Source organism: Protopterus annectens, chromosome 2.part0 (genome assembly GCF_019279795.1).
Source record: "Protopterus annectens isolate FY-2018-M chromosome 2.part0, PAN1.0, whole genome shotgun sequence".
NCBI classification, from domain to species: domain Eukaryota; kingdom Metazoa; phylum Chordata; order Ceratodontiformes; family Protopteridae; genus Protopterus; species Protopterus annectens.
The window spans coordinates 1,002,953,274-1,002,979,453 of NC_056728.1; the positions used below are offsets into that span (position 1 = coordinate 1,002,953,274).

The window sequence follows — 26,180 nt, forward strand, 5'->3', positions numbered from 1 at the left end:
ACTGAAAGAATTCAACCAAGTTGAGCAGGCATGATCTACCCTTCACAAAACCAAACTGTGTGGGATCCAGAGTTTGGAGGTTCCCTATATCCTTGTTTACTAGGTCCATGATGATGTGTTCCATAGCTTTGCAAATCAGACTCATCAGGCTAATGGGGCGATTGTTCCCAGGGTCTGTAGTTGCTCCTCCTTTGAGGAGAAGGATGACTGTAGCAGTGTGCCATTTGGTAAGGACAAAGCCTGAGGTGTGGCTGTGATTGAACAGGGCACACAGGTGAGGTGCCACTTCACTCTGTAGTTCATGTAGAACACAGCCAGGGATATTGTCAGGTCCCATAGAAGCTGCATTCTTGGCTTTGGACAGTGCTGTTTAGACCTGTGCAGCAGTAATACTGGATGCCTGGCAATCTATTGGCATTGTGATTGGTCCTTTGGGGGGGGGGCGTAAAGTTGCACTGAATCTGTCAGCCAGTTGGCAATATCTGTTGGCTCATATAGGAGGTACCATTGCGCAGTAGCTCAGAGCAAATCTGGGTATTACCTTGGAGATTCTTTACATAACTATAGAAGGTCTTGTTGTTGTCTTTACTATCTGCTGCAATTCTGTTTTCATAGCTGGCTTTAGAGAATTTGAAGAGGGATCTCAACGTTTTGTGGAGGCTGTTAAGGGAGTTTTTCCAGTTTTGGGACTTCACCTTATTCTGCATCAGTTTCCTCCTTCTGTTGTAGAGTTTGTTTATGGCAGGGGACTACCGGATTGTCTTCCTTTTTTTGGAGAAGAGTGTCTTGGTTCTATTGGGTATGGCAAGATCTATGCATTTGTGTATGTGTTCGTACAGTTCGGTGGTCATGCAACTATTCTCCATTTGCATAGGTGCCATGAAGTTAGCCACCTCTGTTATTAGGAGCCCAAAGTTCGCTTTGGAGAAGTTTTTCATGGTGGTTACCTTTGGGGGTGGGGTGGGAGTGGGTGGGAGGGATGTGGATCTCTAAGGTGATTAGTTTGTGGTCGGATCTAACCAGGAAGGAGCTGACTACTGGCGTAGAGCAACGGCCATCTATGTTAGTAATGACCAGGTCAAGGATCTTGCTACCTCTAGTAAGGGTAAAAATTATCTGGTCCAGGGCATTGGAATTAATGAACTCCAGGAAACATTGGGCATTTGTATTCATACACAAGTAGTTTTCCCAGTTAATGGAGGAGTAGTTGAAGTTGCCCAGTATGAGAGTGTTGGGTTGGACCCTAATATTCTCCAGGGTTCTTAGGAATGTGGAGTGTGAATCTTGGGACATGGTTGGGGACCTATAGCAGGCTTAGACCTGGATTGTTGTCTTACCCAGTTTTAGCTGCACCTGAAGTATCTCTGATGCGTTATGTTGAGCTACCAGTCTGGAGGTCTGCGCATCCTTTATGAATATGGAAAAACCACCACCTTTGGAGCTCCGGTCCAATTTCTGGGGCCGAAAGGTTTGGAAAGAGTTATAGCCTGGTAGGGTAGGGATGCTTTCTCCTGCCTTGAACCAGGTCTCTGTTACAGAACAAATGTCAATGCTCTCCATTTTAAGAAATGCTTCGAGTGAGTGCATTTTGAGAATTAGACTTCTATTGTTGAACAGCATGACCCTCAGATTGCATTTGTTTGTAGCTGTTACAGTGGTAATTTGTTCTTTGGAACACCATGCAAAAAAGGCACTATAGGGGTGGCAAGAGTCTTGGCCAGTATCCGGAAGCCCAGGGTGACAGATGCAGGCCATCTCTGGCAAAGCATCGATGTCTGTCAATCATGTCATCCCAGGCAGACAGATACTGGATCCCCTTAGAATGACACCAGAAACTTAGCCAATTGTTGAAATCAATCATTTTCTGCTTGTACTGCTTGTACACTTCAACAAATGCATGAACTTTTATCATTATACTGTAAACAATTTAAAGTGTTTAATGTATTCTGCACAGGACAACAGTCCTAGCCAAAAGGGGTCCAGTACCAGCTCACTTAAAGAGTAAACAAATGATAAATAAACAGATGCTCGGTTCAGACAGGATGAATATGTATGCCATGAATCTGGCTGATATGCATTCAGCATGTGAAACTCTAAGAGAGATTTAACATTCATGATGTTCTTGAAACACTGATGCCTGATGATGCATTTTGCTTCACTAGTGTGGAACTTGCAAACCTTATGAACAGAAATGGGACTGACCACTTAATAGTGCGCCATTTCCTGCTTCATCCAACATTGCAGTAGTGAGGAGTGTACTAACTTTACAGGATGGAAAGAAAAAAAATGAAAGTCATGGATTATGAAAACTGTAGAAGCAAGACTGTCATAGTTCTTGATTTGCTAAGAGCTGTTTCTCAGATGTGGTAAGCATTTAATGTAATACAGGGAGTTCTTAGAATAAAAAGTTGGGGATAGTAGCTTATGTGTTCAGTGGTCAAGCTTTGCTGGTGTAGATGAACAACATCTCATGAAGGATTATGATAAGCCCTCCCATCATCACCAGACTGCTGAGTCATAGCAAGACACCAAGTAGTCATTCCGTGCATAGAAATACAAGCATTCTTGTAATATATCTAAGCAGTTGTAATCAAATGATAGTGGCTGGTTGAATGCTAAACAACAACAGTGGGTAAAGACAGCAAAGACCTATTATATATGTGCATAACAGCTGTTTGCTGCTATTCACGTTTTGACTCCTGCTGAAAGCCAAGAGGTATTAACCTTTTTGTTTAAAAGTAATGGCATCATCAATGCACTTTTATCTAAGCTCTTAGAGTCTGAAAAAATGACATTTTACATTAACACATTTAAGCCTAAGTCAAACAGGAAGCTTTGGTTGAAGACCTTAAGTCAGCCTTATTTTGTCTTTAACTTTGGATGAAGTCCTTTCTTTTTGCCTTAGCATTTGTTGACAGAATGGGCTCATTGCCCAGATAACCATTTGACCTAGCCACAGCTTGGTTATGTGCAAGAGAAATGGATGTCAATAAATTTACCTTGGCAGTAAATCTGAAGAGATGAATTTCTTCACATCTGTTTTGAGAACAGTCGTATTCAGATCAAATCATAATGTTTTACAAAAAATAGTGAGTATTTACTGCCTCTGTGAGATACTACTTTTTAAACAAAAATAGGTTGTGTGGCAGCACAAATTATGTGTGACAGCTTCTAAAGCTGTTGGTTTATTAGAAATAAAGACACTTCTCTTCTGACTGCTGTTTGTGTTGTAGCATTAAATGTGTTTGTGATGATACGAGGTATTGCCAGGCCAGCCATGCGAAGAAAAGTAGGTCAGTCGATGTGTAACATATGCCAGCATAAGCTAGCTGGAGTTTTGTAAAGAATTATATGTCATTTGTGTATCACACTAATTTGTACAGATGCTTGTGTTTAAAAATGTATGTGTAAAGTTGCTTGTATTAAAAATGTATCAACAGTGTGCCCTGGTGGAAAGAAAAGAAATGTACATGTATTATTGTAACTGAATTAAATGTACATATTTTAACAGAGAAAACTGGAAGAGAAGAGATTAATCACAAACCAGCTGCAACAAACTTTGAAAAAACAGCTGGAATTAAATTAGGCCATAAAGATTGTATCTTACAGTTCTGACTGTAGCCAGAGACTAAATATTTGTGAAAAGCCTGGCTTAGTAGGAGGAGTAGAAGTGTTAAAATGGTTTTATGACTTCCAGGAGCAGCAGCAGATCTGAGCAAGGCTCTAACTGTGAGTATGGCAACACATAGGTGCTAAATCCTAACAGCTTCTAGCAATGGGGGTTGGATGGAAACCAGAAGTCAGATGACCAGGTGTATGTGATGTCATTCTGTACAGAAATAATGTTTTAATATTAGAGGAAGCTGAAGACTCGGGAGCACTTTGTTTTTGAAACATAACCAAGAAGGAACACCACTCACCTACTTCATCTTCCCTTGCACTAGTAAGTGACCAGGGATAGTAATTCTCTAAATCAGTTAGGAAAATATAGTGAGAATAGTTAAGTATTGTTTTTCTGTAACTGTGTATTTCCAGCTGTGTTATTTTAAATACTTCCTGTGATTGAAACTCTGATGTTTACTGTAAACTAGATATGTAGTATTTTCGTGTTCTTTTATTATTCATTATTAAACATATTTCCACGGTGGTGCAGTGGCAGCATTGTTGCCTCACAGCAAGAGGTTCTCCAGTTCGATTCTCGGCTTGGGTTGGGAGTGCCTTCTGTGTGGAGTCTGCATGTCCTCCTCACGGTCGAGTGGGCATTCGAAAGACATGCGTTGAATGGACGTGCCTTCGTTGAAGGTTGGGCATCGGGCTGGCAACTCGACACCATAAAAACCAACTGCCAATCATTAGCGGACCGGAGTTTCGCTGTGGCTACCCATAACCGGGAAAAGTCGAAAGACAAACAGCAACAACAACAACATTAAACATATTTAAACTTTTCATTGCAGCCAGTCCTTTTAGAAAATATTTAAAAGTTGAGAATATTTGCATATATTTATTTGGTGATAACTGCAGCCACTCCTAAAAGCCTGGCTGTTTGGTCAACATTACCATTTGTATTAATATTAGCTTCACTCAGCATAACTGGATACCCTTTTAACAGCCTTATAGTAACTGACTGATGGCAGTGAATCTATCTTATAGTGTGGGCAAAGTTGGTTCATAGGTAGGTACTAGGCTATTGGCTCTAGGGCCTATATAAGCCTAGTCAAACGGTACCCTGGCTTTTGCCACTCAAGAAAATTATTCTTCTGTGCCCTTGTCAAGTAGAGCCACATAAGTGATCCCCGGGGTGAATTTCCTATCTCTCATCCAATCATCAAGATTTTTCATGAAGAGTGCTAATGAGGAGCTTTGTTTGATATAGATAGGTAGTTTGTTCCAGAGTATGGGAAGTCTCTGGGACAGGAATCTATCCCTCCAGCATGTTCTGTTTATTGTGGTGACAAGGTTTAGGTCCCTAGAGCATGTAGCTCGGAGGGATTGGGATTTCTTTACATGGAGCATGTCCAACAGCTCTGGGATTGACATAGCTTTGTATGTTAGGCAGAGATCGCCTCTGAATATGCTATATGTGACAGAGTAAAGCTGGAGTTTTTTGAGACGGTCTGCAAGGGGCATCTGTTTGAGGCCGGTAATCCTCTTTGTGAGGTATATCTGTGGACTTTCCAATTGTTGTAGATGCCTTGTGAGGTACATACCAAAAGGGGCATTGTACTCTTTAATGGGTCTAATGAGTGATGAGTAGAGTGAGCAATGACCTCTTTTTTTTCTGGATGAGAAACCTTTTGTGATGAGGTGTGCCACATAGAAGAATTTCCTGACTACTGTGGTGATGCTTTGTTAGCCAAAGACTTTCTGTGTTAGCCTGTACTTCAGAGAAGTAGATACCAAACAGGAGAGGATCTAGGACTGAACCCTGTCGTACTCCACTTGTCACTGGTCTAAAGTTGGATTTAGAGTCTGCTACTTTCACAGTGTGGGTTCTGTCAGTGAGCCAGTAGGATGGTGTTGAAAGCCTTGGCGAGATCTAGATAGGCTGTGTGAACCACCTTACTCTCATCTACAGCTTTGATGATTGCTTCAAAGAAGTTTTAAGAGACATGATCTGCATTTACAAACCCAAACTGGGTAGGGTCCAGAGTTTGGAGATTACCAATGTCATTGTGTATAAGTTCCATGATGATACGCTCCATAGCCTTGCAGACCAGGCTCATAATGGGGTGGTAGTTCCCGGGGTCCATGGTAGCTCCCCCTTTGTGGAGTGGGATAACCGTTGCTGTGCACCATTCAGTGGGCACAAAGCCTGAGGTGAGGCTATGATTGAACATGGTACTTAGGTGGGGTGCCAGTTCATTCTGTAGTTCATGTAGAATGCAGCTTGGGATGTTGTTAGGTCCCATGGATGCTGTGTTCTTGGCTTTGGAGAATGTGTTTTTTACCTGTACAGCCGTGATTACAGGAACTCTGCATTCTTCCGGTATAGAGATGGGCCCTTTAGGGGATGAGAGAGAGGTAAAGTTAGTAATGAACCTATCTGCCAGGATGTTGACAATATCAGTTTGTTATGTATATTTAGTGCCATTGTGCTGTTACTCACAGCAGATCTGAGTGTTGCCATTGAGATTCTTGACATAGCTATAGAATGCTTTGTGGTTGTCTTTAGAATTAGTGGCGATTTTGTTTTTGTAACTAGCTTTGGAGGATTTTATGAGGGATCTCAGCTTCTTACTGAGGATGACCATGGAGTTCCTCCAATCATGGGATTTTACTCTTTTTTGCAACAGTTTCTTTCTTCTGTTGTGTGCTTGTTTATAGCAGGGGACCACCAGATTGGCTTCCTTTTTTTGGAGGATAGCATCTTGGTTCTGTTAGGGATTGCATGATCCATGCACTCGTATAAGTGCTTATAAAGTGCAATTGTATAGGATTCAGCAGTTGTATTTCTATTGTCTGTCAGTATGGTTGTCGTGAAGTTTGTCACTTCTGTCTTAAGAAGTGTGAAGTTGGCTTTGTAGAAATTCTTTACAGTGGTTTCCCTAGGTGGGGGTGGGATGTGGATGTCTAGGGTGATTTGCTTGTGGTCGTATCTGACCAACGAGGAACTGACCTCTGGTGTGGAACACCGGTTGCCCATGATGGTAATGACCAGGTCTAGGACTTTGCCGCCCCTGGTAGGGGTGTGGATAAGTTGATCCAAGGCATTGGAATTTATGAATTCCAGAAAACGTCGAGCACAAGAGATGATACATGAGTAGTTTTCCCAGTTAATGGTGGGGTAGTTGAAATTGCCCATTATTAGGGTGTTAGGTTGTACCCTAATATTTTCCAGTGTATCAAGAAATGAGGAGTGGGAATCCTGAGGCATGGTGGGGGATCTCTAGCAAGCTACAATTTGCATTGCGGTCTTGCCCAGAGTTAGTTGCACTTGGATAATCTCAGATGCATTATGCTGAGCAACTAGCCTGGAGGTGTGGATAGCTTTAATGAATATGGACACACCTCCACCTTTAGTGCTTCGGTCCAGGTTAGGTGGCCGAAAGGTGTGGTATGAATTACAGCCTAGTAATGCAGGGGTGCTCTCTGGAGCCTTGAACCAGGTCTCTGTCACTGCACAGATGTCGATGTTCTCCATTTTAAGGAGTGCCTCGAGTGAGTGCATTTTGAGGTTTAGACTTCTAGCATTAAGTAGCATTACCCTCAGATTTTGCTTGCTTGTACCTGTTATGGTGGTGAATTTGTCATTTGAATCTTGCCTAAAAAAGGCACTATAGGGTTGGCAAGAACCTTAGCCAGTATCCAGAATCCCAAGGGCGACAAGTGCAGGCCATCTCTGGCAAAGCATCGTGGTTTGTCGATAATGTCATCCCAGGCAGACAGATACTGGATCCCCTTTGGATGACACCAGAAGCTTAGCCAATTGGGAGAGCAGGTAATCTGTGCCAGCCTTACTCAGGTATGTGTGTGTGTGTGTGTGTGTGTGTGTGTGTGTGTGTGTGTGCGTGCGAAAATTAAATCTAAAGGAATGTGTGTGTCAGCTAATTGGAGAAGGGACACAAAGCACTAGTTTCAAAGAGAAGGCACTGGAGGACTTGGTTGGACTCTCGGCGGAGTACCTAACCCTACAACTGTGCCAGTGGGGAGCTTTACTGGGGACCTGGGGAGAGATAGATAAAGAGAAACCCAGACCCAGGGCTGAGTGTGTTCCCTGTATGCTCTTAAAGGAAATTGTGCTTGATGTAGAGAGCTCTGCATCTGGAAATACTGAATGTACCCATTTTTGTTCCAAGTGAACATCCCTCTTCAGTGTCAGTTGTGAGGATTCATGCTCCTTGATAACTGGCCCAGAGTGGAGATGTCACAGTGTTAATAGTTTTAAAAACTGTTAATTGTTTCATGATGTTGCTTCCATGAGGCTACAATATATGTGATGTGTGAGGTGTGTAACATTTTTTTAAAGTCATTACTTGCTTTCTAATGCATTTCCTGCATGACTGCTTCTTTGTGGCAGTACTAAATTCAGTGTTTTCTAACAATATAGCTAGATGCTTATACAGGAACCTGGCTAAAGCATAGAGGATTATAACCAGCTCTGTAGTCATAATCAAAATGTTACATGCCTGAGAAATAGCATGCATATTACACTACAAGATGATTTCTTAGTGACAGCAACATGGCTGTCCTTCCTAATGCTTGCCTCACTGTACATGTGACAGAAAGAGATTGAGGGGAAAATATCAAAAAAAAAAAAAAAAAAAAGAATTGTTGAAAGTCTTTGCAAATCTGTCTATATGTTTAGGAAAAGGAAAAGTAGTAGAGTAATCATTAGTCTTATGAAACAAGTTATCACCCCCCCCAAGGAAGAGACATGTGTCGACAAGTCATCCTGACGACATTTTACCAAAATTTCTTAAATAGCACTAGCAAGGGTCATGGTCCTAATGTGCCAGAAACCAGTGTTGTAAAATACATATAACCACAACTGAATATTAAGCAATCAACTTCCGATCCTTTTTTAAGGAAAGAACAGCAATGAGTCTGGCATTGCAGAAGAAAGAATATAGCATGTGGCCCCATACAAAAAATAGTTATGTAGCGAGCATATTTGTACTGTAGGGTCTATACTGAATCAGTGAACACTTAAAAAAGCGAACGCTGATTCATCGACCCTATTTGAGCGAACGCTGACAATGCGGAACACTCGGAACAGCGATTTTTTTCTCAGGGAAAAAAATCACTGGGCCGGTTTCGGGAGTTTGCTGTTTCCTCCACTGTGGTGTGATCTCAGAGTTGGTATATTTAAGTAGGGGGGATGTGGGGGGCACAGCCCCCACATCGGGGGGTGCCCACGTTAAATAGCGTTTTAAGTTTTTTTTTTGTTTTGTGGAACAGCGATTTTTTTTTCCCTGGGAAAAAAATCGCTGTTCCGAATGTTTGGGATTGTCAGCGTTTGGTGAACTAGTGTCGATGAATCAGCGTTCGCTTTTTTAAGCATTCGCTGATTTAATATAGACCCATACTGAATATCTCTAATCATTTTTACAAACCACTAAAAGCAAATGTGCATATAACAAAAACTACTAATCACGTTTTCAAACTCCTAATATAATGGAAGGTGGTACTGTAATTTCAGTTCAATCAGTGCAAGAAAACCCTACCTTTCTTTGGCTTGCTTAATTTTTAGCAAACTTAATTCTGTGGCAAACATTTGAACTGATTTGCAAACTAACAGACTTAAAAAAAATCTACTTTGTGCTCAGTAATGGAATCTGTTGGCAAAGAATCTGCACATCTAAACTTCAGAACTTGGGCAGACTCATATGGACATAAAAGGTGACACAGAATTGTTGCCTTGAAATTTACGTCACAGTCTATGCTTTGGAATAAACTGGAATAAAGTTTGTCATTTGCATGGCGCTGGCAATGAGAGTAGGTTAATTCAGATATCACACAGTGAGATAATTCCTTTCAATCCCAAACTGATTTGACAGTTTACATGGCTGCAGACTGATCATAATGATGTATACAAATTTGAATTACCCGTGGTTGTGTTTTCCAGGTATCCAAATTGAGGACCACGTAAGACTTGAAAGATGATTTCATCATCCTTGCTATCTGGATCAGAAGCTTTCAGACTCTTAGATGTGATGTAAATTCCAAAACGTCCATCTTTCAAATTTTCAACTTCTGAGGGACAGCGAAGGTAGACAATTCTGGGAGTAAAACTTTCTAGTTGTTCAACCTGCAGAATATTTAAACAAACCAATAATATAGTTTATGACGCTGAAGGAGAAGAAGGCTAAAATGAACAACTTTTATTTTATTTTAGATCTTCATTCAGTAAGCCTGTGAGAAAAACACAAGGAAGAAGTTTGATTATTTATTCATTTATTTATTTATCCTTTGTTGATCAGGCTGGTCTGACTAGGCTGCTGGCATAATTTCAGGGGAGACCCAAGATCATATTTATTCTACTGGGGAAATTTTCTCAGGGTATTGGGAACTTCCCCTTACTCTTTTTTAGAGGTGCAATGGAAGCAATGGAATCTTTTATATCATCTCAGCTACTAGCAACTAAAGCAAGTGGGACCTTAGTTTAATGTTGAATCCAAAGGACGTTATACTCGGGTTCAGCACCATCAGTGCTGCACTGGAATGTCAATAATGTCCAGCACCAAAGGCAAGTGCGCTACTTGCATTACTGACACTGCTCAACAGAACTAAACCAATTCTAGCGCAGCTAGCTCATCCATCCATTGAAGGACTTCCTGTCAGAGAGCTGACAACAGATGGACAGCTAGGTGCTATAGTTGATGAAGACTGGGACACACGGCAGCACACGCCTGCCAAGCCATATGTATACATTTTAGTAAGAGGACCCAGATGTTGGAATCATGCAAGTGCTTTGGGTAGTACTGCATCTACAAGCACTGCACTGTCACTGCAGTGGGAGAGGTGAGGTACATACAAATCAATCTTAGTCCCCTGTACATCTGTAAAGACCGCAGTTTGTCCCCTTTAAATGAAGGGTCAGAAAATGGAAGCAGGTGGGAAGGCAGGAGGAATAAGGAGTGCAGGACCAAAAAAAAAATTTACAAAAATATTTACTTGTTACTAGCAGCTATACTTAAAGAATCTAAACCTACCATTAAGGAAGATTTCATTTCTTCAACTCATGCACGAGTCCACAGCCAGTTATTTAAACGAGGCATAGTTTAGTCACTGGGTTAGACTACTTCCAATTTACTAGTTAAGCCATCTAACATCAGGCAAACTCAACGTAGGAATTTAAGTTAGATTTACCAGAGGTGACAGAGTGAACCATACAAATTTGAACTGAATATTAGCAGTAATCTCCAAATCGCTGGTATATAACCCGCTTTTAAACAGCCTAGCTGCAGTTCATTACATGTAACCTTTTTGATACAAGAGGTAAAGGAAACATCCAAAATTATTTAGCAGACTCAAAAATAATAAAATATGTTTTTTAATGTATCCATAACTAAGCACAATATTACAACATATGTGCTACAAAAGAAGGAACAAACATGATGGCTGACTCCAGCAAAATATGCAAGCAATGAACAATGAAGCCAGCAGTATTTTATTAGTAGTTGTGTCACCTCTAGTAAACCTACACTACAAAGTACCACAGGATGTTTTCTGACAGTCACTTGCATGATCCTTTACACCATCAACATCATCTATAAAGCAATAAAGAGCAGACGGAAGGTCTTTGTTAAGATGCAGTGCTAAGCCTATAGTAAAAAGCTGCACTAGACATGAAAGGGTCATGATAAAACTAGCTGAACTCCAGAAGCCTTTCAAAATGAATGCAATTTCCACTGGTACAACAATAACATTGTTCCTAAAAGGCATAGCCCTTAATAATGATCATGACAAGAAGGAAAGCAGGATTGTTAAGTTAGTATTGTTCACTCTGCCTTGGACAATCTCAAGTTCATAGATGATTAGGCATGTGATCCAGAAACTTAGGGACACCATTTCAAATAAAGTTGAAAGCAAACATCAGTTCACTAACAAAAATGACCATCAACAGCACAGAAACAAATGTGATGAGCCCACATCACATTATGATACATTATGAACGCATCTTGTCCTTAAAGCTCTGCTAAGCATAGTTCCATACCTGATGTACTTAATCTTCTTTCCATTCATCACTGATGGGTAGGGTTCCGAGCCCTCAGTACCAAGCTCGTGCCAGCCAAAAACTCTCAAACTAAGCTTCTACCCAGAATGTCTTTATCCCTGTTACCCCAGATCTCGTTTGCCACATAGCTGTAAAACCGCTTTTCAGCCGAGCTCTCAGCTAAGTGGAAACCTATTTGATATTTTGTGTGAAAAACTTTGTGATATTTTCTCTTTTAGTGAGCGATTAGTATTTCTAGTGTGTTTTCTACTGTTAGACCTTGATCTTTTCTTCCTTGCTCTACCCATTGGTAAACTTTCAAGTACCACTGTTGGTACGGCCTTCTCCCCTTACCCTTGTGGTATCCCTTCAATACCATAGCTGGTGCTTCTCTTTTCTTTCCTAGCCTGTTAGTGTTTTTCAGTAAGACATTTCAGTTTTACGTATGTATATAAATATATATATATATATATATATATATATATATATATATATATATATATGTATAAATATATTGATATTATGACTGTGTGGCTTTTTCGAACTGTGTTTGACTTACTAGTACAGACTTGTTTCATTTTGTCCTTAAAGTGTTTGCCTGTGACATCTGTCAAAATGTTGGATAAGAAAGGTACTTCAGGGTTTAAGCATTGTGCTTCAGGTAATGGCAAGTTACCTAATAGTGAGTCTCACAATGATTGTGTATATTGTTTGGGGGTGCCCCACCTTTCAGTGCAGCCCTCCTGTCACATTTGTCAGAGTTTCAGTCAACACAATCTGAATGTGCACAAAAATAAACCGATACTGAAAGGGTTACTTAAGTCTCCCTTCTCAGAGGCAATTTCTGCGATGGAGGTCTCAACCCCTCCTACAAAAGACAAAAAGAGGTCCCACTCGGTTCCCTCCTCACCCTCGGGTGACCAGGGTAAGCCTAAAATCAAAGGTCCCCAAGTTGTCCTTGGAGCATAAATCTGCCTCTATGGCTCCATCCTTGTCAGCTCTGAGCATCTCAAAACCTACGATACCTGTGCCAGCTTCAGCACCAATCCTGCCTCTGGCACCGACGATAGACCTCACTATGCCTACTATGACTTCAGCACCTGTGACCACTATGGCTCAGGGCACGCCTTCGATACCTTCATCTGTTATGATATTGGAACCTACCACTTTGGCTCCAAGTGCCACTTCGGCACTAAGCATTTTTTTCAACCAAGTTGGATTTGACGCCATTAATCACAGTCTCAAAACTTGAGAAATCGGTTCCAGCAGACCTTGCATCACGGACCCAATACTCCCCTTCTGTAGATCTGTTCCTGGGCCAGATGTATATCCCATTCAATGACCGACCTGACTCTCCATCCGGAGTATCCACTACATCCACCAGGAGCCTGTCAGAACATGATGTGGTGCATCTTGTGGACCAGCTGTTGGCAGCCAGGGGGATACCCACACTTTTTAAGACCCATCCACTTGCAGGACTTGGGTTGGTTTGTCCAAGGACTCCTTCTTACACTCCTCCTTCAACCATCTTAGTTCCGAAGCTTTCTACTCTGACGTCCTTCTTGGAACCCATCACTTTGGTGCCTATAGTGGACCTCACTCAGGCTTTGAGTTTGCCCCTTTGGTCCTCAGTTCCTGCGGAATCAGTCCTTTCTCAGTCTGGGGGTTGGAGGGGGTGGAGCGCCTTGGGCCACAGTTCCATGTTTGTCTTTGGTTCCATCCTCAGTGCCGATAGCCATGTCCGCACCGTTCCTGCTTGAGGCTCCATCCGTGAGGGCAGGTTCATCAGAGCAGCGTGTGACCCCAGTCCCGAGGTTGTCTTTCCCGGTTCCAGGCTCCCATCTGTCTTTGGGCGGACTTGCTTTCTGCGCAATGGAGAGGTTTCTTGCTTCTGGAAGCACTCCTTTGATGTTGCAACCCCAGTTTTTGCCCCCTGGGCTGCAGCTGCCACAGACTACTCCCCCTGAGGCACCAGGCAGAGAAGCCGCAGGACACCCCTGTTAAGGGTACCCACTCTTCTGAGTCCTCCTCAGAGACCCCCACTGAGGAGCCCCCTTGAAAGAGGATGTGCAAGAGGAAGCACATGGACTTGCCCGAGGAGTCTTTAATGGAAGACATGGATTACGATGCTGGTGAAGGCTCCCCACGGTCACCTCCTGGTGAAGTCCTCTTCTGAGACATCCTAAAATGCTAAAACAGAGAGGTGACTGGAAGCCCTCCAACCCTTCATCTGAGGAGTCCGTGTTCCTGCAGGCTTTCCATGTCCGGGCTTCTACCTCTTGGGTGACCCAGCCTGCCGGCAATGTCATCTAGCTCATTGTGCAGCGCGCTTGGAAGAGCCCTGATTCCATTGAGATGAGCTCTTGGAGACCTGACAGAATTCTTTCCCCTCCCGAGAAGAACCCACATTGGTCCAGAGGGTTATCAGTCAATGCTATGGTGGTGGTGGCGGCCACGAAAAAGGACTTGAGTCCACCCATCCAACAGAGAGCCCTGGGAGGTGGACAGACTTGGGAAGCAAGTTTTTGCATCAGGGACCTTTGCTATATGGTCACTGAACTATTTGGCACATTTTATGAGGCTCCAGAGGGACTTGATCTCCAAGCTCTCTGGGACACTCACAGGACAGGCGTCTGACGAGGTCAGGGACAAAGTGGCTTTGCAGCTTGCAACCCTGGAATCAATCTCCAACTCATCCATGAGGTTGCTATCACATGCGACCAAAGGGGCGGCTAGAGCAGCGGGTTCGGGCATTGTTATGAGGCGTCATGCCTGAATGCGCATTTGTGACCTCACAGACCCCTTCAAGTCTTCTTTTTTGAATGCTCCCATTGAAGCATTGTCCCTTTTTGGCTCCAAGGTGAAGGACATGATAGCCAGGTGTGAGCAAGATGGCAAGACCCTGTCTGCCATAGGCCTATGGTTTTCCAATCCCCAATGTTCCTTCTCCAGGAATCAGAGGAGTGGGAAAATGTGGCACAAAAAAATCTCAGGGTACTTTTCGTGCTGTACGTGGTGATGATACCCCCAGGGGCAGAGGGGGTAACAATTCCAGAAGATGCCCCTACAGAGGCAGAGGGGGTCCTCATAACCAAGGCTCCAGGGACTCCTTCTCTGGACAGACTTACCAGCGCTCCTGAGATGCAGCCCAATTGCTTACCTCTGGAAACAGTTGGGGGTCGTTTTTCTCTGCACCAAGCTGCCAGGCAATTCATCACCACCGATCGTTGGGTGCAGAGTATAATAACGAGAGGTTACACCATTCCCCTTTCTTGTCAACCAAATCTTCCAAAAAAAGCTCCCCAACATTCCACCCAGTCAAAGGGAAGAGGCAGCTTTAGAGATAATAAAGCTGTCTCGAAAAAGAGTCATCCAACCAGTCATACCAGACCAATGAGGATCCAGATTCTACTCAAGATTCTTTTTGGTGCCAAAAAAGACAGGGGACTGGAGACCCATTTTGGATCTCAGCAGCTTGTACAAGCCTGTCACCCAAACCAAATTCCAGATGGTCATATTTCAGTCCGTTCTCCCTTTGTTAAGCGATGGCAATTGGATGTGCTTGATAGATCTCCGGGATGCGTATTACCACATCAAAATGGACAAATGCTCCAGGGGTCTGCTTCACTTCTGGCTAGGGGCCAGTCATTATTAATTTTGTGTCCTGCTGTTTGGTCTCTCTACAACCCCCAGAGTGCTCACGAAGTGCATGGCAGTGGTCACAGCTCATTTGAGACTACAAGGATTCTGGGTGTTTCCATATTTGGATGACTGGCAACTCACCACCCCCCCACCAAGCATCTTCTGGTAACAGTACTGCATTATACGCTCTCTGTCAAAGATTTTGGGAATCATAATACATTGGGAGAAATCAAACCTTACTCCTACACAACAAATAGAATTCATTGGAGCAGTTTTCAATACCCAGTCCTGTCTAGTGTCACTCCCAAATCACAGACTCCAGTGATTGAGGCTCCAGCTCTGGGTGATACTCTGTCAAACAAAAGTATCAGCAAGGAAGGTTCTTCAGGCCCTAGGATCCATGGCAGCTTTAATTCCAATAGTGCCCCTAGTGAAGCTACACATGCGAATCCTGCAATGGCTCCTTCTTTGTCAGTGGTTCCCGAACTATCACCCCCTCAGTTACCAGATTCACATAACCAACACCTGCAAGCAGGACCTTCTTTGGTGGATGAGGCCAGACCCAGAACATTGGAGTCACACATTTCAATCTGCTCAGCACAGGGCCATTGTGACCAAGGATGTTTCCCTGATCAGGTGGGGGGGGCATTTCCAGGGCAAGACAGTCCAAGGTGCATGGTCCACCTCAGAGGCTCACCTGCATATCAATGTTCTAGAACTGAGAGCAGTGCTATTAGTGTTGCAGGCTTTACATTCGATTCTCCCTTCTGGGACAATTGCAATTCAGTCAGACAACATGTCAGTGGTCTGGTATATCAACAAGCAAGAAGGAACCAAGTCCTACCCCATGTGTCGAGAGCCCATGAGAATTTGGCAGTGGGCCATAGCTTCCAACCACTTTCTGACAGCAATGCATTTCCCGGGGAGCACCAATGTAATCGCGGACAAACTGAGCAGATGCATCCTCCTGCCTCATGAGTGGTCCCTCAACCCCGAGATGGAGACAAAAATCTTCAGCCACCTGGGCCAGTCTTGTTGCGATCTTTGTGCTTCCCTATCGAACAAGTGCAGCAGCTATTTTGCCCTGTTTCCCCCAGAGGGGGAGTCCCCGAGGGATGCTCTGATCCACAACTGGCCCACGGGACTTCTTTACACTTATCCTCCCATTCCCCTGATTCCACAATTCCTAAAGGAAGCTCTTCTGTTGAGATGCAAGATAATCCTCATAGCCCCATTCTGGCCTCGACAAGTTTGGCTCCCCCTTCCTTTGGCCTCACCTAGTTTAACTGCCATGGATTCTGGACCCTCTTCCAGATCTGATTACTCACCCCCAAGCGTTGAGCCACCCAAATCTGTCCAGTCTCAAGCTAACGGCTTGCTTTCTCCACTTCTGTTAGTTGCCAGGAAAGCTAATCTCACCTCACCTGTTCGGGGCATCATTCTGGCCTCTCATAAGCCATCCACCAGAAAACTATATCAGGATAAATGGAAAAGATTCTCCATCTGTTCTAAGGATAACATGCTAGACCCATATTTGGCTCCAGTGACTAATGCTGCAATACTTGGCTAAGTTTTTTGATAATGGAGCTTCTGCCTCTAACGTACGAGTACACCTGGCAGCGATTTCTAATTTCCACAATGGTATAGATGGCACTCCTCTCATCTCCTTATGTCTATGCAAAGCCTTTCTCAAGGGAACCTCTCATATCAGGCCTCCTGTCAGACAGCCTGTGGAACCATGGAACCTCACTTTAGTCTTTCAGTCTTTGACTCAAAAACCCTTTGAACATGCAGCAAAGTGTGACCTAAAGTTCTTATCCTGGAAATCTTTGTTCTTAGTAGCCATCACGTCTGCCAGACAGGTCTCAGAGCTGCAGGCATTGTGTATCAAGAAGCCCTATCTGGTCTTCCATAAAGACAGAGTATCATTACGGACGAACCCATACTTCCTTCTCAAAGTTGTTTCTGATTTTTCCATTAACCAGACAATTGATCTACCAGTGTTCTTTCCACATTTTTCCAATAAAGTAGAGTACTGCCTACATTCCTTGGATGTACATAGGCAAATGAGATTCTACCTAGACAGGACCAAGCTTATCCGTAAGTCTGAACAACTTTTCATCTCCTTTTCTGGGCCTAGAATGGGAAATTCTGTTTCCAAGGTTACATTATCAAAATGGCTAAGGAACTGCATACATTTTATCTATTCCCTCACAAAAGAAACTATGCCAAAGGTTAAAGCTGACTCCACTAGATCTATGGCAACATCTGTAGCTTTCCATTTCGCTGCTTCCATGGATGACATTTGCACAGCAGCCACTTGGGTTAAACCGCATACGTTTATCAATCATTAGAAATTAGACTTGGTCTCCAGAGGGAGAGCTACCTTCGGCTCAATGGTATTCAGAAATGTTCTTCCATAAGGGCCGCTCATGGACCTCAAGGTAGCTTGGGATTCTGTCCCATCAGTGATGAATGGAAAGAAGATTAACAACATCAGATAAAGAAGTTATGTCTTACCATAACATTCCATCTGTGTCGTTGATTTTCTTTCATTCATCACATCCCACCCTCCTTCCCCCTCCAAAGGCTCCTGGGGATGCTTTGGGTCCAAGTGGTGTCCTAGGGTATTTGTGCAGAAGTGGCCTCGGCTTTACTTCTCTATCTGTAGCAAACTCGATCTGAAGTAACAGGGTGAAGGGCATTCTGGGTAGAAGCGTAGCTCGAGAGTTTTTTGCTGGCGTGAGCTTGGTAAAAGGCCGACTCGGTTCTGAGGGCTTGGAACCGAAACCATTAGTGATGAATGAAAGAAGATCAACAACAGAGATGGAACGTTATGGTCAGACAACTTCTTTTTCTCCATCCAGGTTTTGACATTGCAAACTGCTTCTTGAGCTAAATGCTGTAGCATATTCTTGCATATGGAAATATATACTTGTTTTTAGCATATCCTTGTATTTGTAAATACATTTTGCTCAGTTCTTATGAGATCCTATTCACCTGGGCTGTGCCTACAAATGGTCCATTGAGATCAGTGCACTACCCAGTAAACAAATATAAACAAATAAAAAAACCACTTGCAATGCTGACCTCTTAAACTGCACATGCAGCTCTGAGCCTGCAAGATGTTTTCTTTTCTTTCTACCCTGCAGATCATCCACTGCAGGTTTAATGTTCTCCCTGTGTAGTTAGACCAACTGGCTCTACATTTTGAAGAGCAAGATTTAGAAGTGGACATCACATGGAACAATCTTCATAATAAACATAATCAGCTACTAAAAACATTAGCATAGAAGTCAGACAGTCATGAACCCAGAATAACTGAAAATGAGACTATTTATGTGGTTATGCTCTGCTTCAAATAACCACTGAAGTATCTTCTGTTGAAGTCTGCATGTACTCTTAGTTTTCACTTTTTTTTTCTAAATTGATTTCCTCCCGTATCCAAAAGTATGAATATAGCTTTAACTGTCAGTCCTTCAAATGTCTTAGGATAAGTGACTGGCTCAATGAATCCTCTGACTTCAAGTCCCAAAACTGTGAAGTGGTTGTGCTGAAAATGAATCTCATCAAACCAAAGTGTTTTTTTTTAAAAGGAGTTCAAGGTTCTCTGTGCCGCCTTCTGAGGGGAATCCCCCACGTCCCCAATTTATAAATTCTAAGTCCACAATCACACAATAATGGGGAACAATACAAGGCCTGTCACAGTACCAGAATTCAGACAAATTATCATGAAAGACTTAACCTCATTCCCATTTACTGTAGGTATGGCTGTGTATTATGAGTATAACTTAGTATACTCCACAACCCTAGCCTGCAGTTGTAACAATAGAAGAATCTGTATATGAGAATGAAAACAAAATCATCCAGATCAAATGAAATTATAGATTAATTGTCTAAAAAAGTAAGTTTATCCATTCAAATGAATGTGACCTTTGGATGGATCAGTTGCTTCTTCAGATATACTTATAAAGTAGTAATTAAAAGATCAAATTTCAAAAAAATTCAAGTTGGCCATATTCCTGATATGTTTTCAGCTTCTATAGCAAAAAAACAATTCCAATTTAGCAAATTGCAAGTAGTTCCATAATGGCATCATAAACCAAACTATACCACTTTCATGCATATAATTTAATACATTTTAAAACATTCAAAACTTCTGACTTAACTTTGAACTTTTTTCTAACACATTCTTCTTAGGTAACACCTTCTGCAGAAATCAAGTTACTTTTCCAGTTGCCTTTAACTAAGAAGGTCTTAAGGTAAAGCTGCTCTCATCAAAGGTGTTTTGTGTTATATTTGTTTCCTGCTGTGTGACTGTATTGACTGAAGCAAAGGATGGTTTCTAAATATAACATGCCACTAGTTTGTTCATGAAAATAAATGTCATATGAAAGCTGGAAAGTGTGAGATAATTTGGTGGTTACTTGTTTGGAAAAAAAAAGTCATGCTCTGGCCATCACCCTTTCACATTCAGGCCAATCCACAGCTTTAGAAGTACCTACAGAGACACTTAACTGGATTCAGGTATGGATAAACCAACCAAAATACTTTGTAGTTTTCCAAAGGGAAAAGAAAGGCTGGACCTATAAGGGTTTATCTGGACTCCCTTTACTTGCTCAACTTGTATTTTCGAACTTTTATAATCACTTGAACATTGCTTGATCAAGGTGTATTATATTTCAATGTGTGTGCTCATCTCCTATAGTGATGCATTAAAATTCTGTGTACAAAGGTTAGTGGTACTCCAAGGCTGATGGTGAATGGAGAAAGAGGTCATTCTTTATATTTTCAACGAAACCACTCTTACTCCAAGCTGGAGCAATCTAAAACTGAGAATATTTAAGTAAGGGTGTGTGAGCCAATGCAGGGTGAGAGTAGGGGGAACTACATCCTGCAAACATATTTATTTTTGTCTTTTAAATACTTACGTTATAATTCTTCTCAGGTACATATATTTACATTTCCCTCATATTTCATTGACATTAAAAGGGCTGTAATTTTAGCAGGATGAAACAAACTAAGAGAAACTTAAAACCAAAAATACAGAAAGAAAATATCACAGGGATGAGCTGTCCCCTTACTTACACAAACTAACTCCTTGGTCACATAACCATGGAAATCAAATAAAGAGCCCAATCTCTTTGAACCAGTGCCAGTGTACACACAAAAAGTGCACCCATCAGCAGTGACTTCACACATAAAAAGTGATTGCAAAGCTTGAAACCTGGGAACTGGTGAGTTTAAAGTTACATACTGTATGCCTGACCAAGCATAGGGAATCTGTTTCATCAAATATGTAACAGATTTCATGCTAAAGTGTATAAGCTATTCCATTTAGAGACTAGACATTGTATGTTAACACATTAGACCCTCCTATTAACCATATAATCAGTTGAAAATACTTAGAGACACTACTGTCCAGAGACAATTTTCTGCCATGATGTAGACAGACAAGATACATACATTTTAAAAACAATCAAATCTAGCAAACACACTGCTTCAATATGACAGTTAGTGCAGAGAATCGAGGCAATGAGCTGTTAATGAGATAATTTCTGTGGTACAGGGTTTAAATACGTTGACCTCCATTTGTCTACTGTGTGTTACTCTGAACAAGTTTCGGCTGGGCTCTTTAAAGGTCTACAGGACCTTGTGTCTAGTAACTATACAGAAACTGGTTTCACAGTATATAGAAAGTACATATGAATATATACTTAATGAAAACAACTTACAGAACAGAAGATTAATAAAAAATACATAACTAAAACAAGCTTTTTCATGTGATATGTTTTTTTTATCAAATTTAACAAACATAGAAATAGTCATACTAAATTTTGACATTTTATAGCAGTACAGAATCAATTCAGTGAATTAACAGTGGACCAATTAAAGAACAATTTAGGTAAAAAACATTATTTTATGTGTTAAAAAGCACAGCATCATTCAAGTCAAACCCTTTGTATATTCAGTTTATATTGCCATTTACTTTCAAAGCAAACAGTTCATTCTTAAACTCCTAGCTTCTATGGTTACTATAACATATTTCTAAAACCAGAACTTTAACAATTGTCAGTATGTGCAGATTCTGTTGTGAGTTTACAAGAACGTTATTTGAGTTAACACTTCTAATATCTCACAAGTGTTCAATAATGTGTTCACAAGTGTTCAATAATGTGTTCACAAGTGTTCAATAATGCTACTTAGAGTTTAATGCAAATATACACTGCCAGATATCTGACACCTTCCATGGTATCACTGGGTAATTTTAGATATGTGGATTGTAACACATGTAAGTATATAATTTATACTGATGTGTTTCAATGTCCAGAAACAATGAAAAGATCATGTTAAAGGGTATGCTAATTGTGAAACCACATTATACCAATGTGGTGAGCAATGGTTTGTGTTACCTATTTTGATGGGTTTTAGACATTTAATATACATTGATCTGAGTTTGGGCAATTGCGTCTTTAGTCAGCATGACCAAACCACCTACAGCCTATTTTTACACCATCGACTGGCTAGCCCTGACACAGCTTGCAGGCTATCTTGAGGATACTGCACACCATAGCTGATGCCCAAAGCGGTTGATCTATACAACTGTTCCTCCTATAGGGCACCATCTAGAGTCTGTGCTGCTGCCCACAACTCCACTCTTAGATGAACAAAACATTGCCTCACTTGCGTATTGTAATGAAAATCTTTCAGACTTAAATTTTTCATTTTTAAACTCAGGCAATCCCTGTCTAGCCTGCCAGAACAGAGCTACTTCATAAGTCATCGGTACAAATTCTGGTATTTGCAAATGAGTAAAATATCAGTGTCTGACAAACAAAGGAATCTCTAGTAGAATGTGATAATTACAATCAGAATATCTAGATTGTTGGGAGTCCCTTGTCTAAGGCTGTAATCAAAAGTTACCAAGAACACAGTATTTAATCCTTTCTTTGCACCAACCAGAGTTGTATCTGTTAAGCCCTACCGCCAACAAAGGGGATGATTTTTTTCTCTTTTATTGCATATTATGTGTACTGTATAAATGACTTCAATTTTTTTGTTTTTGTGTTTAAGTGAATGTTATGGGCTAACCATAACACTAAACTTGTAAGAAGAGTGCCATCTTAGGCAAAAGGTAGGACTATATGCTGTAAGCGTTGTAGCTACTCAGCACCTGGAAATTTTCAGGCTGTTTGCTCCCTCCCCCACTTACCATTAAACTCTCATGACTTTCAATAGTTTGCATGTTAGCATTAGCTGCCCTAAAGTACATAGCCATAACTCTCAACCTCTTAGTATAGGAATTCGGGACAAAGCCAATTATAATGGGTAAATAAAAAATTCTAAAATCAGGGACAGACTTTAAATAATGTTCTTATGAACTTAGAAAACTGCTAGAATTTGCATTAGCATGCATTTTAAGAAGTATATGAAAGTTGAAATGCAAACATTTGTCATTACTTTGTGATGGCAACCTTCAACGATTTGCCAGAAAACTACAAATTTTATGAGGCACAGATCAAAAATATGATGCAAACATTCTGGAAAATTCTGGAGTTTCTGGAAGATTTTGGACATGGAGATGTAGATACAGAGGACAGGTAATTCCCTGAGAAAAAAGAAACAAGAAAGAAGTCTCGGTACCACTGCTCTGAGAGCACTCTGAGGGTAGAGTTAGATTTGCTTGTTTGCAATGGTCTCGGATAGAGGGAGGGTTGGGGGAAAATGTTACCACAGATGGATACACTTTATAGAGGTCGAACATCATGGAAAGTACATTATTTTCGTATTTGATAAGAAGTGGTTCTCTTTTGATAACAGGTATGACAGTGTCCCCAACTGCATACCTGGTTGGGCCTGGTTGTGAAACCATCCACTTGATCATAGTAACATGAAAAGAAGATTTTGCTGTGGATGTGATGCCAGTTTGCAGTCATTGTTAAAGTTATTGATTTTCAGCCAGGTGGTCATTGCAAAAATAGTATTGTCCAAGATATTTTTTTAGGAAAGGAGTAGACAGCTTTAGGGTTTGTGGGTAGATTGCATCCCTGTTTGATTTAGCAAAATCTGATATCACTTGAGAACTATCTCAAAAAGTAATCTTAGGTATTGGAAGGCTTTTTCTCTGAGGCATAAAGGAGATGAAGAGTTGATCACTCTTCCTGAACCTTTAGCTAATGTTGAATCTTATTCAGTGGATGTTCATGCAGTACAGAGTGTATATCCCTTTGCTTTGGTAGTTAAGGAAAGGGGACTAGTAGACTGATAGACTAAATCAGGTTGATTTCTTTTGCAGCCGTGGACACAAATATCATACTTGCGAGCACTGCATTGTTTCATAGTTCCACCCTGCACTTGTGAAAGGTAAAGTACTGTGTCTTAATTGACAGGGCTTGGACTAATGAATCACTTCAGGCTATTGTGACTGCTACCAGGAAAACAGTCTTCCAGACAAGTAATTAAACTATGACCTCAATGCTAAAAGGTGAAGGGTACCCTTGGTTGGCTCTCTGGGATGAAATAAAAGACCCAAGAAGGCATTGGATCTCTAATCAGTGCTTTCAGGCAAAGGTGACTTTGAGGAAGTTGCAGCTGTGCCCTGTAGCAGATTCACATTTGGCACTGGTATGTGCTCTGTTGGAAGAACTTTGCAGAGACTGGAATTTGATGCATACAGCTGTAAGGGTCTTGCTATGTCCAGCCATGAGTCCAAAAAGCCTGGTAATCTCAGACACATGAAGGAACATATGTTGGTGGTGCCTCATAACCTCAACTCCAAACAAGAGGAGTCCTGCAAAGGTGTGGTCTATGAACACCACATTGGTATCATCTGTAAAATCTGTCAGTTGCAGCCACACATGCTGTAGCATCACAATTCCTGCTGTTGTAGCTTGGACTGAACCATCTGCCATTTTGTATATGATGTGGACCATGTGAGTCATTAAATTTAAAGAGGCAGAGGTTTGGGTCTTGAGTTTCTCTTTCTATGGTCCATCTGGTAACTCCTCAACCACATGAAGTATCTCATTGGTGAATCCCATTGGAAGTATACTATGTGGATGAGGTAATTTAGTATGCTGAAGGATAAGGTAAAGGAAGCAAACATGTACTTCCCATTATCCTGGATGCCCTGTATACTGGATGGACAGCTGGGCTTTGGCATATATGGCTTTTCTTTAAACAGCTGTGTCTGGCTTAAGGGACTCTGGTTGGACTGTCCAGTTCTTGGGCAGGTGAAAAATATGACCTTATTTGCTGTGTGTTGCAGCTGCTGTGTTTGCTTTGTCCCATGCTGCTTTGCTGGAAATTTAAGGATGTCCACCAAGTGTGGAGCCACCCAGAAAATCATAAGAGTAATCTGCATACCTGTATCAGTCTTCTCTGAGGGCAAGGGATAAGGTCTGTAGGCCAACCCCTTTCCTGAACTCTCTAAACTTACGATCTTGTGGGGGCAGGGTCAGGAATAAATCACTCCTTTTTCACGATCATAAATCAAACAGCCTGAAGAATTCCAAGTGGTGAGCTGTCCTAATTCCTGCAGTATATCATCCCACCTGTTGGAATTTGTACCAGATCTTTTGTTTCCAATGAAAATTATCTTTTGCATTTCTTTACTCCATAGACTGTTGCATACCATATACAAATCCTTTGTACCTCTCTGTACCATGCTGAATGTCCTTTGCTAATATCCATATATTACTTCTTCATGGTTTTATGCTTTAAAATAACCCCAATCTCAGCTATTAAAGTTTTTATAATTAGAAATATCATCCCCTTCAGCAGCCTAAGTAAAGTACAGTTGTGTACACTTACCATAAATGTAGATGTATTCACTGTTGCAGTCATCACACTTGGGTTAACTGCCTGCAGGTAGCCCTCAGTCGGCCCGAATACCAGAGACTTAGTATTTCTGCATCGGTTGCTGTCACTCCAGGACTGATGTCAGGTAGTCAGGAGTATAAAAACAGGCAGCCAACATCATTACATCAGTTTTTCTTCCCTCAAATGTCAGGAACCCCCCAATAGGGAGCTAAGCTATGGTGGGAAAATCACCACCAGTAAAAAGTAAATACCAATACCCCTGTAAGGGGTGAGTAATATACACAGAAATGACAGGGAGAGAGAGAGAAGGGGGCTGGAGGGAGGGAAACCAGGACTGCAACAGTGAATACACTTGAACATCTACATTTATGGTAAGTGTACACAACTGTACTATGTTCTTTGTGTTTCACTGTTGCAGTCATCACACATGGGTTGATTCCCAAAGCTGAAGAAGGGTGGAGGCAGTCAAGAAGAGTTTGGGCTGGCTAGTATGCCCTGCAGGACTTCTGCTGCAAAACCCACCCTGGGTTTGGAAAAGATAGGCAGGTGGTAATGCTTGGTGAATGTGTGTACAGAACTCCAGGTAGCAGCTTCCAGAATGTCCCTGGTAGGGACACCCCTGAGGAATGCTGTAGAGGTAGAAGCTGCCCTAGTGGAATGTGTTCTGACCCCCTGAGGGGTTGTTTTCCCATGGTGTCTGTAGCAGAAATGGATACAGTGTGCTATCCATTTGGAAATTGTCTGTTTTGAAATGGCCTTGACCTGTGCCCCTGGTGCAATACTGAGTAGTAACTGGTCAGATTTCCTGAAGGGCTTAGTCCTATCCAGGTAGAATCTGAGCTGTCTGTGCATGTCCAAGGAGTGCAGGATCCCTTCCCCTTTATTTTGAGGATTAGGGAAGAAGGTTGGAAAATGTATAGACAGGTTGAGAGCCACACTGGACACCACTTTAGGCATAAAGGAAGGATTAGTCCTGAGGGAGACCCTGTCAGCATAAAAAATAATGAAGGGTTCCACAGCCATAAGTGCTTGTCGCTCAGACACTCTTCTAGCTGGAGTG

General features: G+C 41.8%; 1 protein-coding gene across 1 annotated transcript in view; it reads right to left on the reverse strand.

The window, feature by feature from the left end:
• Positions 1-26,180, reverse strand: part of FREM1 (FRAS1 related extracellular matrix 1) — a 1,066,140-nt gene that overhangs the window by 380,044 nt on the left and 659,916 nt on the right. Inside the window, exon 27 of the mRNA XM_044060374.1 lies at positions 9,547-9,748. Within this exon, the coding sequence (XP_043916309.1) occupies positions 9,547-9,748 (202 nt within the window). The remainder of the gene's footprint in view (positions 1-9,546; positions 9,749-26,180) is intronic.